Source organism: Mobula hypostoma, chromosome 28 (genome assembly GCF_963921235.1).
Source record: "Mobula hypostoma chromosome 28, sMobHyp1.1, whole genome shotgun sequence".
In the NCBI taxonomy this organism is placed as follows: Eukaryota; Metazoa; Chordata; class Chondrichthyes; order Myliobatiformes; family Myliobatidae; genus Mobula; species Mobula hypostoma.
This window is the reverse complement of record NC_086124.1, coordinates 31,173,537-31,185,897: the sequence shown is the minus strand read 5'-3', so window position 1 is coordinate 31,185,897 and position 12,361 is coordinate 31,173,537. Positions and strand designations below refer to the sequence as shown.

The window sequence follows — 12,361 nt, the reverse complement described above, 5'->3', positions numbered from 1 at the left end:
GAATTGTTGTTCACTGGGCTGTCTCTGACGCGACTAATGAGCTGGTAAGATGGTTTGATGGTTGCAGTCCCCTCTCCTTTATAAGCGCTTTCAAAGCAATCACCAGTAGCTTTTGGCCGTAGGTTCATTATAACCTGGTCGTCACGTCATACAGAAAATGGAATATCCAGCAATTTACTACATAGAGAGTGTATATTATCCTAAACTGACTGCGATTGGTATTCCCAGTAAGTAACAGGAGTATGTTTGCGATATCTTCTTGCTTTACCTACCGCACAACATCATATTCGCAGTAAAATGCATTACACAAAGTGTTTTTTTGACGAGGGATTTCGGTCTAATCAGGTTTGAAGGATATGTTTTCTATTTTCTCTCAGGATGTATAGTTATTTTCTATTCCCTGGTTTCTTTGCCAATTGCAATAACTGATTTTGTTCCAGCATTTTATCCACCCGAGCTTCCAAAGCATTGATGGTTTTTATCGTTCTAAGTCTCACCTTAGTCCCATCGACCTGCTCCAGGATTATTTCTCTTTTACAGCATCATGCAACAAATAAGATTTCATTTTCAATATAATTTTCAAAGTATCTTTTCAATTGCAAAAATTGGCTATCCTGTTTTCCCTTTTGGATTTGTTTTAATTTTCGGTCTTAATTACAGCGCTGCAGGTTCCGAGACTCACATGTGTCACATCAGAGGAAACAAAATGTCTGCGCACATTATATTCTCTCTATCAATGTTCCCTTCAGCTTTAACAGCTCGGAAGGACGTAATCGATCAGCAGCCCGCTGGTAAATATGCCGACTGCGGAATCCCATCGCAAACTGCTGAAAATTTGCCGACTGAGCTGAGACTCCAATCCTGCCTTGTCTCAGGCATGAGTGCAACTTCGGACAAACTGTGTAAACTTTTTGTGGGTCGAAGCCAGTTTAATCCGGAATGGAACCAGAAGAGTGGTTTCCCTTCTGTCCATAAACAATTCTTCGTATGCGTCATGGAAAATACATCTGATATTGTGCGCTTGAAACTAACTTTTATTTTCTTCCTTGCAGTTAATTTGTTGGCTATTGTGATCCTGTGTCGTGGAAAGTGCGGACTCTCCAAATGCATCACCCGTTACCTGGTGGCGATGGCAATAACTGATTTAATGGGTGTTATCTCTGGCGTAATATTCGACCGGATGAATAATATTTATGTTTTTGCAAGACTTTTGCTCATCACTCCGGTTTGCGCTGTGACACTTGTCTTTCGGCTCGCAACCATGAACTGTTCTGTCTGGCTAACGGTGGCTTTCACATTTGATCGATGTGTTGCAATTTGCAGCCAAAAACTGCGGGAACGATATTGCACCGAGCGGACAGCGACTATAATGGTTCTGATTGTTGGCACAGGAAATTGTGTTAGGTGTGTTGCATTTTACTTTGCAGTAGAACCTTCTGCGATTATTGACAACGTTCCCTGGCGCTGCATTGTCAGGGCGGATTACTTCACGTCACCAGTGTGGAAAGCTTACCAGATGTTTAATACGATCATTACACCGTTATTGTCATTTGCTTTAATTCTATTGTTCAATGTTTTAACTGTCAGAAATATTATAGCGGCAAACAGAGTCCGCCGAGGACTCCGGAACAGCAATGTCAATAAGAAGGACTCAGAGGTGGAGAACCGGAGAGAGTCAATGATTTTACTGTTCGCTCTATCAGCCAATTTCATTTCATTGTGGATTCCATTCATAGCCTCTACGATGATCAGACAATCGCAAAATTTCTTTTGTACGGACAGATATCTTAATTCACCGTCGTTTATCTTGCAGGAGTTTGGGTTCATGTTGCAATTTCTCTGCACCTGTACCAACACGTGTATCTACACTCGGTGCCAGAGGAAATTCAGGGAAGAGATAAAGACAGGAGTGAAACATCTGGTCACATTGAATGGCCGACTTTGTACAGAAAACGTCAGTTGAATTGTATTTCTTATTATGAGGTCACATACATGTTCTATAATCGTCAGCAGATCTGATAAGTCTAACACAAAATCTGCGTAGCTGGGTTCCTGTGCGTTAGAAGGCCGTTTTCAAACCGGAGCAGCAAACTTAATTTCTTCAAATGTGCCACCGAAATAAAGTGTTGCTGATGTGATATTTACATTGGCATAATTATTTTTATGTCATTGGATTAATACCGGAGGCTTGGCCAACGAACTGCGTGATGCTGGTCTGATTCTTACATTGCTAGAATAATATACTAATTGACTGATCAGCGATCCACTGAGCACTCGGGTGCACCCTCTGAGAGTCTGGATATAAGAATACGATCTCCGTTGTACCTGGTTCAAGAGCTGAGGAAACTCACTATGTTCTGAAAACGGGGAATATACAAAATAAGACATATGAATCCCGAGACAGACACGAAAATTGTCCTGCCTTGCTGTCTTAATGAATCAAAACAGCAACCTCGACGTCACCCTCACAATAGAACATCGATTTATCTTTCGGGAGATGCAATGATTTATCTAATCGATATGATTTCATTCTAGAAATTTCGCTGCACCAAAGGCAAGCTAAGGAAGTGCAAATGTGCAGATGCTGGAAATCTCAGCAACACATAGAAATTCAACAGGCGAGGCAGCATCTATGGAAAGGGAATCCTGCTGTAGGGTCTCGGCCCGATACGTCGACTGCACTCTTCTTCATAGCTGCTGTCCGGCCTGCTGAGTACCTCCAGAATTTTGTGTGTATTGTCCAAAATTACACTACGGTGGCGTCCACTTTATGCATATGTTTTCTAGAGCTTAAGGATGTTAATAATGAAAGTGTGTTTCTTCACAGAGTGAATGTGTTCAAGTACTTTCCCTGACTACAATATCTGGAGTGATTAAAATATCTGGGCAATGAAAACAGAATTTTTTTTTTAGCCGTAAGTAATGCACTTTGTTTCGTGCCCAGAACGTTAATGTTATACCTTCTGTTAGTCCGTTATGAATTAGGAAATCTTTGTGAAGGTAATTGAAATAAAGTTGAAGAAACAGTCTTATAATGAAACTTCAGCAAAAAGAAGGAGTTTATGTTTAGGCGGTAGGATTTCGCCCTGCCGCTTCATACTGTTTTGTCGTTTCGTACGAACTCGCGTGGTCTGCTCCTTTCAAACTGCGACTCCACTTTTAACAGTTCCTCTCAGACTAAAAATGACCTTGATAACGCCATCTTATCGCTGATTTTCTCGTTGCAAATTATTGGAAATCTTTGCAAGCGGTTACAACATTTTGGTCTCATTTCACCACCTTCTTTTACTTTTTATCCAACAATACCTATTGCTGAATTACGAAATTTCTCCAGTCGCCATTCCTATTTCTCGTTTTTGGCAACATTACTGTTCAGTTATATTTAACTAAAAAAGAAACGGGAGGTTAAAATGAAACCGAAAGCCACTTGTTGTCCGATCACTTAGAAGATTTATTGCAACATTGTAGAATATTTGTCCTGTTCTCACGGCCATACCGGACGACATTTTTTAAAAATAATTTTGTGAAATTATAATGCGAATTACTTGGCTATTTTATGCTAATTGCTTACATTTGAATACTTTACCATCTATATTCATACGCAATCATTCCATCGCCTTCGAAAATTGTTTTACTGAGATCAAAGAATAAACTATATCACTCTCGTATTGTGTGGAGAATCCCTATATTGAGCTCATCCGTCCCTGATGGTGTTTATCCTTGGCATCGCTAATATCTATTGTATCCCCATACTAACTGATTTACTGCGAAACCTCGCTGGCGCAGCAATGAGGTCCTGTATCGCGCTCTGTCCATACCGTCGCACGCACATATATTGAAGAATTCTTCATTGCTGCTTCCGTAACATTGTCACGGTTAACCACAATAACCAGTCACAGTTGTCAGCAGTGAGCTGAACTCCCGAGCCTGGGGGACAGGTGGACCACTCTTCGTCTGACCTCTACGCTTTGACCTGTTTTCTACGGGTGACCCTGTCAAGCGCCAAAGCTCAAGGTCCTGAATCAAGCCGACAGAACTGTCGGGGTCATTGAGGATCGCAAACTTCAAAACCCTACGACAAGTTTGAAGTCCGCTTGAAGGCTTTTCGCGCAATTGTAGATGTAGAACGGTTTGGTATCTCGTTTATTCTGAAGATACTTTTTAAATTGACCATTCAAAGTAGTTCCTCCAATCACCCTCTTTTGATTATTACAGCACCATCGTCACAAGGACGTCTAATTATTTAGTTTATGCTATATTAACCCAATCCTGTTAGACTGTAAATATCACTCAACAATGCTCTCGCCAGTTTATATCCCTTACTCTCATTCAAACTGATGTCTTTAAGTTTAAATCATTCCTCTTATTTCCCCAGTCCTGCTTTCAGTGTCTCCTCGATGAAAAAAAAAGATTTGTAATTTCGACCTTAGCTCCTTAACCTGCTGCAGTGGAAACTACATCTGTACATTCTCCTATTGCTCTCGTATGATAATCAATACTTGGGCTCGACATGATCCCGTACAATCAAAATATATTCAATACTGTGTAGCTTTTAGAACACCTGCTGTTGGGAGGTAAATTATCCTATTCTGTTTAAATTCATTGTTTCATAAAATAATCTCTTACCCTCTTGCCATAACTTCCGATATTTCCACTACATTCTTCACTTTTCCCTCAACCTGAGTGGCCAATATAAAAGTGTTGTGAAAACATGCTTGTTGCCGTCAGTTACCGCCAGCATTTTGATGGTGAGCTATGAAAATATTGGATGTTACATCACGTACCGAAGGCCTTTCAATGCATTATATCCAAGGCAAGTAACCCTGGATTCCTGTTGGAAGTAACTGCCCGAACCCCGCTACCTGCATTCGCCTCACAGCCCAACAAGGCATGTTTCCCCTCGTGTTCGGTTCTGGATCCCTTCTCGATTCGACCATCGAGCAGACGGTGCAGCATCCTTAGGTCCCACTGCAGCAGGTTCAGGAACAGTCATTACTGTACGGCCATCAGGATCATTACCAGCGTGGATAACATCAGCCACCTCAACTCTGTATAGATTTCATAATCTACGGACCCACTTTCAAGGACGCTGTAACCCCATAAGACTAGAGTTTGATGGTTGAGATGTAGTAACTTTACCTGGTCCTGCTGGTATGAGTCATGATGCTGCTGTACCTTCTTCCTGGTTGGAGCAGAAAGAGAGAATATATCCTAAGTGGTGGAGGTTGCTTAATGATCGATACCGCTTTCCTGCATCAATGTTTCGTACAAAATTGCTCAGCGGTCAGGAGGGTGTGAGATGGACTGTGCCCTATCCACTATTTTTGAAGGATTTTTCGTTCAATGGCTTTGGTATTTCCATACCAGTTTGTGATGCAGCTGCTTAACTTACAAATCTATAGTAGCTCGTCAACGTTTAATATGTAATGCTGAATTCCAGAAACTCGAAGGGAAGGGAAGGCGCTGCCTTGTTGTCTCCGCAATTTCACTTACCTGCTGCGCCAAGACAGTTCGTTTGAAACAATTAACAGCGAGGAAAATAATGTGCCGGATTCTCTCCACCAGTGAATCTTCGATGAGGACTGGTTGCATCACAAGAGAACAGTTTCCTGCTACTGAAGTCAATAATCAGCTTCTGGTCTTAAGTTCATTGAGTAAGAAGTTACAGGTACGGCAGATTTTCAATCTCCCTCCGACATGCTTATTGGTCACTATCTTTAATTCGGCCTAAGACAGACCTGAATATGGCTTTGATGCAATGCTCAGCCACACAGTCGCAAGAGTAACGGGAGTCGAGCCGGAAGGGTAGTACACACTCGTGTAGTACATTTGTGCTGATGCGTCGGGTCACACGATAATGGAATATCCAGCAATTTTCCACACAGGGTGTGTTTATTATCCTGTACTGACCGGTATTGGTACCCCTCGTAAGCAACTGACTGGAATATTTTTACGATTTCTTCTTGCTCTATCTGCTGCTCTGAGATTAATGCCTTTGATCTGACGACATGTAGGACTGGTCGTACAATGCTTCATGGAGCCGGTATCAAGATGTGGGGCTTTGTGCTCACGTGTTTATGAGAGACATATCTGAAATAGAATTAAGCCCGACAGTCATCTACCGAGAACATAGGCGGCCAGGGTGTGTTTTTTTGGAAATGTAATGAAGCCGGGAGAAAGTGAAACGATGATTTTAAGGAAGTTGTCTTTCTTATCAATGGCGTTAATACAAGGCGCCTTTCGGCAAGTGATGAAGACGTTGCTGCTGGCTTCAAAGGTTATTGATATGTGACCACGTATAAACAATATACTGTTTGCAAACATTGGGAAAAATTGTAACAGATTCAGGGAGTGTCAAATCTCTCAAAATAACAATGATTAGTGTCTTAAAATGACACAACTACAAGTAACGGCAACAAATATCACTGCTGAGAGGCGAGATGAACTTGCACTTAGGTGGAAGAGGGTCCGGCGTTTCAGATGGAAAGAAAAATTTCTCCGCTGGAAAGGGTGGTTACACAACCTGTCCAACATGTTCAAGGGCTTCCATGCAAAAAGAGTCGTTGCATCCTTCATAGCTGACCACATATCATTAGGAAATTAACGGTACATAAATACACTTACCGTTTAGTTAATTTCCAAATGGACTATACTTGTCACGCCTAACCCACCGGAACGGAAAAGGGAGATGCGAATCTTCTGCATGCAGGAAATCGGATTTGACAGTATTCCGTAAGGTATAGGGTCAGAATTAGCCAATTTTCCCATCGATATTTCTCTGCAATCTGATCACCTCGCACTTCGTCCCGCAGCCTTCTCGTCATAAGGTTCCCGCACGCTGACGCTGTCTCGCAGAATCCTCTCGGAGTCGCCAGAGTGCTAAAACATCCAAATGATCTCCAACCTGCAACCGAAAGGCTCCAGCAATTCCAGAATCACATTCAAGACAAAAAGACAACGTAAAACACATAAGTGAGATGAAATAATGGTTTCGTGATCTATCCAGCTGACATCGACCAAATGAACGTTGTACGCAGGCGCCATCCAGGCCTGACGAGTGCATCTTTCGTGCACTCTCTCGAGATTATTATATCATCATCGTCAAGCATACTTCGAATTACTCAATTAAAACTGCATTAACTCATCATCGTCAGAAAAGTGCTTTCGTTACTCATGCAAACTTAAGTCTTTCTGTTTAAATGTTTCCTCTCGTTTCCCCAGTGTCACGGTCTAGTCCGTGATGTCTGCGTTCCGGTTCACGGTACAATCCATGAACTCCGGACTCCGGGTCTTCTGGCTGTCCCTTGTTTCAGTTGTGCTTAATCATAGGCATCTGGTGCTCGTCTTGAGGCTGTGAATATCAGTGGCCCTGGGTTCTAGTATGGTTGCTGGTTCGTGTCGTCAGTATCCCGTCCTCGCCTCTCTGGGGTAAGTCAGGCTGTGTTTGCCGTTATCCTGCGGTTGGATCTGTCCCTTCCTGTCCTTGCCTCCGTTGGGTAAGCCAGGCCGTCTTTACCGTTACCCTGAGGCTTGACTATTCCCTTCCCTTTCCCCCATTCTGAAGCCTTGTCCGCAACCTGTGTCTGGACCCTGCCCTGCAACCTTGTCAATTTCAACCACCGGAGCCAGACTTGCTGTGTCAAGATAAGGAACTGTCTATCATTGAGTTGGAACTGTTTCTGTGTCCACGCCTTCGCTGGGTAGGTCCGACCGTTTGCCGCTACCTAGTGTTGGGAACTGTCTCGTCGTTTTCAGCATTTTGTGTGGAGCCCTGGCCCCAAGTCCTGTTCCCAAGGAGGGGTCCCGGCTCTGTGTCCCATGTTCCTTCGTTCCTGTCTCTCAAGTCCAAGGCTCCGTGTTCCCGTAGTCTAGACCAAGGCTCTGTGTTCTGCGTTCCTGTCGTCCCAAGTCCTATGTTCCGAGGTTCCTGTCGTCCCAAGTCCAAGGCTCGGCTGTTCCTGAGTACCAAATCAGGGCTTCGTGCTGTCGTCCTGTCCATGTGCCTCGTCCTGTCCATGTGCCTCGTCCTGTCCATGTGCTTCGTCCCGTGCTGGAGTTCCCACGTCCTGTACTGTAAATCCCTCGTCTTTCCCAGGATCCTGTCGTTCTCTTCTGTAGCCTCACCTACTCCTGTCTCCCAAGACCACGTCATGTCTTCGCCTAGTTCCGGAGTCCGAGGCTGAGTCAAGACCCAGGTTCTGGTTCCTTGTCCAGTCTCTGACTCGGAGTCCACAACCAAGCCTCGTTATGTCCTCGCCTCGAAGAACCCAAGCCATGAAGAACCCAAGCCATGTCCAGTCCTGCAGCCACGTCAGGTCCTCGCCTAGTTCCGGTGTCCGAGGCTGAGTCAAGACCCAGGTTCTGAGTCCTTGTCCAGTCTCCGGCTCGGAGTCAAGCCCAGGCTCCTAGTTCCCAGTTCCTTGTCCTGGTCTCACTCGCCTAGCCAATGTCCTAGACCAAGTCTGTTTTCTTGTCCCAGCTCTCTCGTCAAGTCCTGTTCCGAGTTCTTCAGTGTCTGTGTTTAGCATTTGGGTCCGCTCCCAGCGCCCCCCCCCCCACCCCATATGATACGCAGACCTGCTTTCAGTCCTCTGCAATCAAGGAAAAACATATAAAACAAACATCTGCTTAATTCCTTAGCCTGTGCAATATAAACTAGATGTCTACATTCTTCCAATTGCTCATCTATGGTAACGATTTCTACAGCGGCTGAATCTGACCCTTCACAATCAAAATACATTCAATGCTGTGGAGCTGCTGCAACACCAGCGAAATAATCTGAACCTGAAACCTTTACTCTCTTGCCATCATTTCCGATATTTCCACTACATTTCTCATTTTTCTCTCAACATGACTCTTCAAAAAATTCAATAAGATTTGTCGAACATGACCTTCCACGCACAAATCCATGATTACTGTTCCTAATCAGACCCTGTCTATCCAGATAATTATATATACCATCTCTAAGGATACTTTCCATCAATTTACCCACCACTGACGTCAAACTCACAGGCCGATAATTGCTAGGTTTACTCTTAGTGTGGCATATTGAGTCTGCTCCGTCATTTCATCAAGGCCGATTTATTTTCCTTCTCAGCCCCACTATCCGGCCGTTTTCTCCGTATCCCTTCATGCCGTGGCCAATCATGAAACTGTCAAACTCTGCCTTACATATATGTAAAGATGTGGACTCCACAGACGCCTGCAGAAACTAATGCTACATCTTCTACTCTCTTGAAAACGAATTCTTCTTCATCTCCAAAAGGATGCTAAGGCTTCGACCTCTGGTGCTAGACTCTATCAACATAGAAAACTGTCACAATGGCCGGGGCATAGGGAGCAACGGTGGACCCAAATGCAAGACACATCCTGTGAGGTTAATTAAATTTAGTTTATTGTTCGATATCAGGAGAGCTAGGCAGGAGCAGGAGTATCGAACTGGAGAGAGACTGAGTACTACGATTCGGCTGGGACCAAGGGTCTGGGCTAGGACTCGGAATAGGCTCCCAGAACTAGAGCAGATGTGAAGAGGCTAGGGCATGGACTCCGAGCCCGAGACTGGGCAAGGACCCAGTACCTGGGTCGTGCCTCGGGCTCGGACCCCAGAACCAGGCATGGGCATGCCATGGGCTAGGGAGAGGAGGAACACGGAAACAGAGCCTCGGTCTCGGGAGAGCAGGTACATGGAACCATGGACACATACACAGAACACAGAGTCGCGACCCTTCCTTGGGTACAGGACATAGGGCCGGGACTGACACACAGAACAAAGATCCGGAAACCCTGCTTGGGTACAGGAATTAGGGCCGGGACTCGCACACAGAACAGAGAGCCGGGACCCCCTCCTTGGGTACAGGACATAGGGCCGGGACTCATGACCCTCAGCGGGGCAACGGCAAAACGGCCAGACTTACCTCCACGGAGGCGAGGACCAGACAAGACAAGACATGACCCCCCGCGGAGCAACGGCAAGACGACCAGGCTTACCCCACGAGGGCGAGGACAAGACAGGACAAGGCAAAACATGACCCCCTCCCCGCGGGGCAACGGCAAGACGGCCAGACTTATCCCACGGAGGCGAAGACAAGACCAGACAAGACCAGGACGAAACAACACCAGACAGTACCTACCTAGCTCCGGAGATAGAACTAGACCGAAGTGCAGGCGAGGGCTGCAGACGAGAGCTACAGGCGAGAAGGGCAAGAAGGGATTCAGACAAGGGGGTAGGAGATGAATCACAGACTGCCAGGGCCAGGACTTGACTCAGAACTCGGAAGCCGCCAGGGCCAGGACTCGACTTGGCGCCTAAAGGCCGCCAGGGCCAGGACTCGACTTGGCGCCTGAAGGCCGCCAGGGCCAGGACTCGACTTGGCGCCTGAAGGCCGCCAGGGCCAGGACTCGACTTGGCGCCTGAAGGCCGCCAGGGCCAGGACTCGACTTGGCGTCTGAAGGCCGCCAGGGCCAGGACTCGACTTGGCGCCTGAAGGCCGCCAGGGACAGGACTCGACTTGGTGCTTGATTGCCGCCAGGGACAGGACTTCACTTGGTGCTAGAATGCCACCGGAGCCAGGACTTGACTTGGAGGCTCCAGGTAGTGGCGAGCTCTCGACTCGACCCGGGAACAGGAGACAGCGGTTCTTGATTCCCTCCGGCGGGTTAACTGACAGACCCACCTCGGTGAGGAAACTTTGCAGGCTCGCTTTAGCGAGGTAACTTGACAGGGTTGCTCCGGTGAGGAAAGGCGAATTACCGGCACTCGCTTCGGCAAGGACTAGGCTTGCTCCGGCCAGATGACATCGACACACCATACCAGGGATGACGTTGCAAACGCTCCCGCGCCGAACGGCTGAAAGCCGGAGACTATAAACTGCCGGTTCAGCCGAGCGTTAATTGCCTCTAATCACCAAAGCCAAGAGACACAGGAAAACAGGGAATCAACGGTCCGGATTGTAACATAAACACGGTAAATTTAAAGGGACCCCGATCCGGACCATGACAGAAAATATTCTCATCACATCTGTTATATCGAGGCCTTTCAACATTAGATGGCTTTAGATGAGGTCACACTTCGTTCTGAATTCCAAAGAATACAGGCCCGCAGCCCACAAACGCAATGCATATGACAAATCGCTCAATCCTGAAATCTTTTTCCAGCGTCTGCACGTCCTTTCTAAGATAAGGGGCTCAAATCCACTCACAATATTTCAAGTGAGGTTTCGTCAGTACTTTGAACACCTTAAACACGATATCCTTGTCTTCTTATTTTCTTCCTTCATCACTGCCTCAGCCTGCAAATTAACAGTTTAGGAATCCTGCACAAGGTATGAAGAAGTGCCTTTGCGCCTCCCCTTTTTGAATGTTATCTCAATTTAGTAAATAGCCTGCACTTTTATTTCATCTACCAGAGTGCATGGCCATAAACCTTCCGACAATGTATTCCAGTTGCCACTTCTTTGCCCATTCGTATAATCTATCTAAATAATTCTGCAGCCTTTCTACTTCCTCGAAACTTCGTGCTCCTCTACTTATCTTCATATCTTTCACAAACTTTGCAACAAAGCCATCACTTCCACCACCCAGCTCATTGGCATATAACGTAAAAAGAAACGGACCCAGCACAAACCATGTGAAATACTAGAGGTCACCGTTAACAAAGCAGAAACCCTCCCTTTCTTCCTATTCTTTGATTCATGGCAGTCAGCCACTGCTTTATTCATGCTGATATCTTTCCTGTAACAGTATTGGCTCTTAACATATTGAGCAGCTTCAAGCGTGCACCTCGTCACGTGATCCACTGATTCACCTTTGCCTGTCCTGAATGTTATGTCCTCAAAGAATTCCAACAGATTTGTCAGGCATGATTTTCCTTTGAAGAATCTATGCTGCTTACGACCTACTGCATCATGTGCCTTCAAGTACGCCGAAACCACATCCTTAAGCATCGACTGCAACATCCTCCCAGCCACTGAGATCAGACTACAGAGCTTATAATTTCCTTTCGTATGCCTCTACTTCCTCTTGGAGGGTGGCGTGGGATTTGCATATTTCCAGTCTACAGGAACCATTCCAGAATCTAGTGATTCTTGAATGATCATTACTAGTGCATCCACAATAACTTCAGACACCTCCTTCAGAACCCTGGGCAAAACACAATCTGATCCAGATTCTCAAGAAACGTTTTCATAGTGATAGGAAATGCACATATTTCTAACCATTGACTGTCATGAATTTCCGACGCGCTGCTTGTGTCTTCCACAGTGAAGTCTGATGCAAAATACTTACACAGTACGCCCACCATTTCCTTGTGTTCTATTACAACCTCTCTAGTATTGTTTTCCAACGATCCGATATCCATTCTTGC

The 12,361-nt window shown here is 45.6% G+C and overlaps 1 protein-coding gene across 1 annotated transcript; it reads left to right on the top strand.

The window, feature by feature from the left end:
• Positions 1-706: 706 nt before the first annotated feature.
• LOC134338982 (probable G-protein coupled receptor 139) lies at positions 707-1,963 on the top strand. The gene has a single exon (XM_063035203.1). It carries the CDS (start codon positions 707-709, stop codon positions 1,961-1,963), a length of 1,257 nt encoding a protein of 418 aa, XP_062891273.1.
• Positions 1,964-12,361: the final 10,398 nt, after the last annotated feature.

What these genes read in the sequence shown, in the direction of transcription:
- LOC134338982 (XM_063035203.1), top strand. Translation starts at nt 707, where the DNA reads ATGTCTGCGCACATTATATTCTCTCTATCAATGTTCCCTTCAGCTTTA.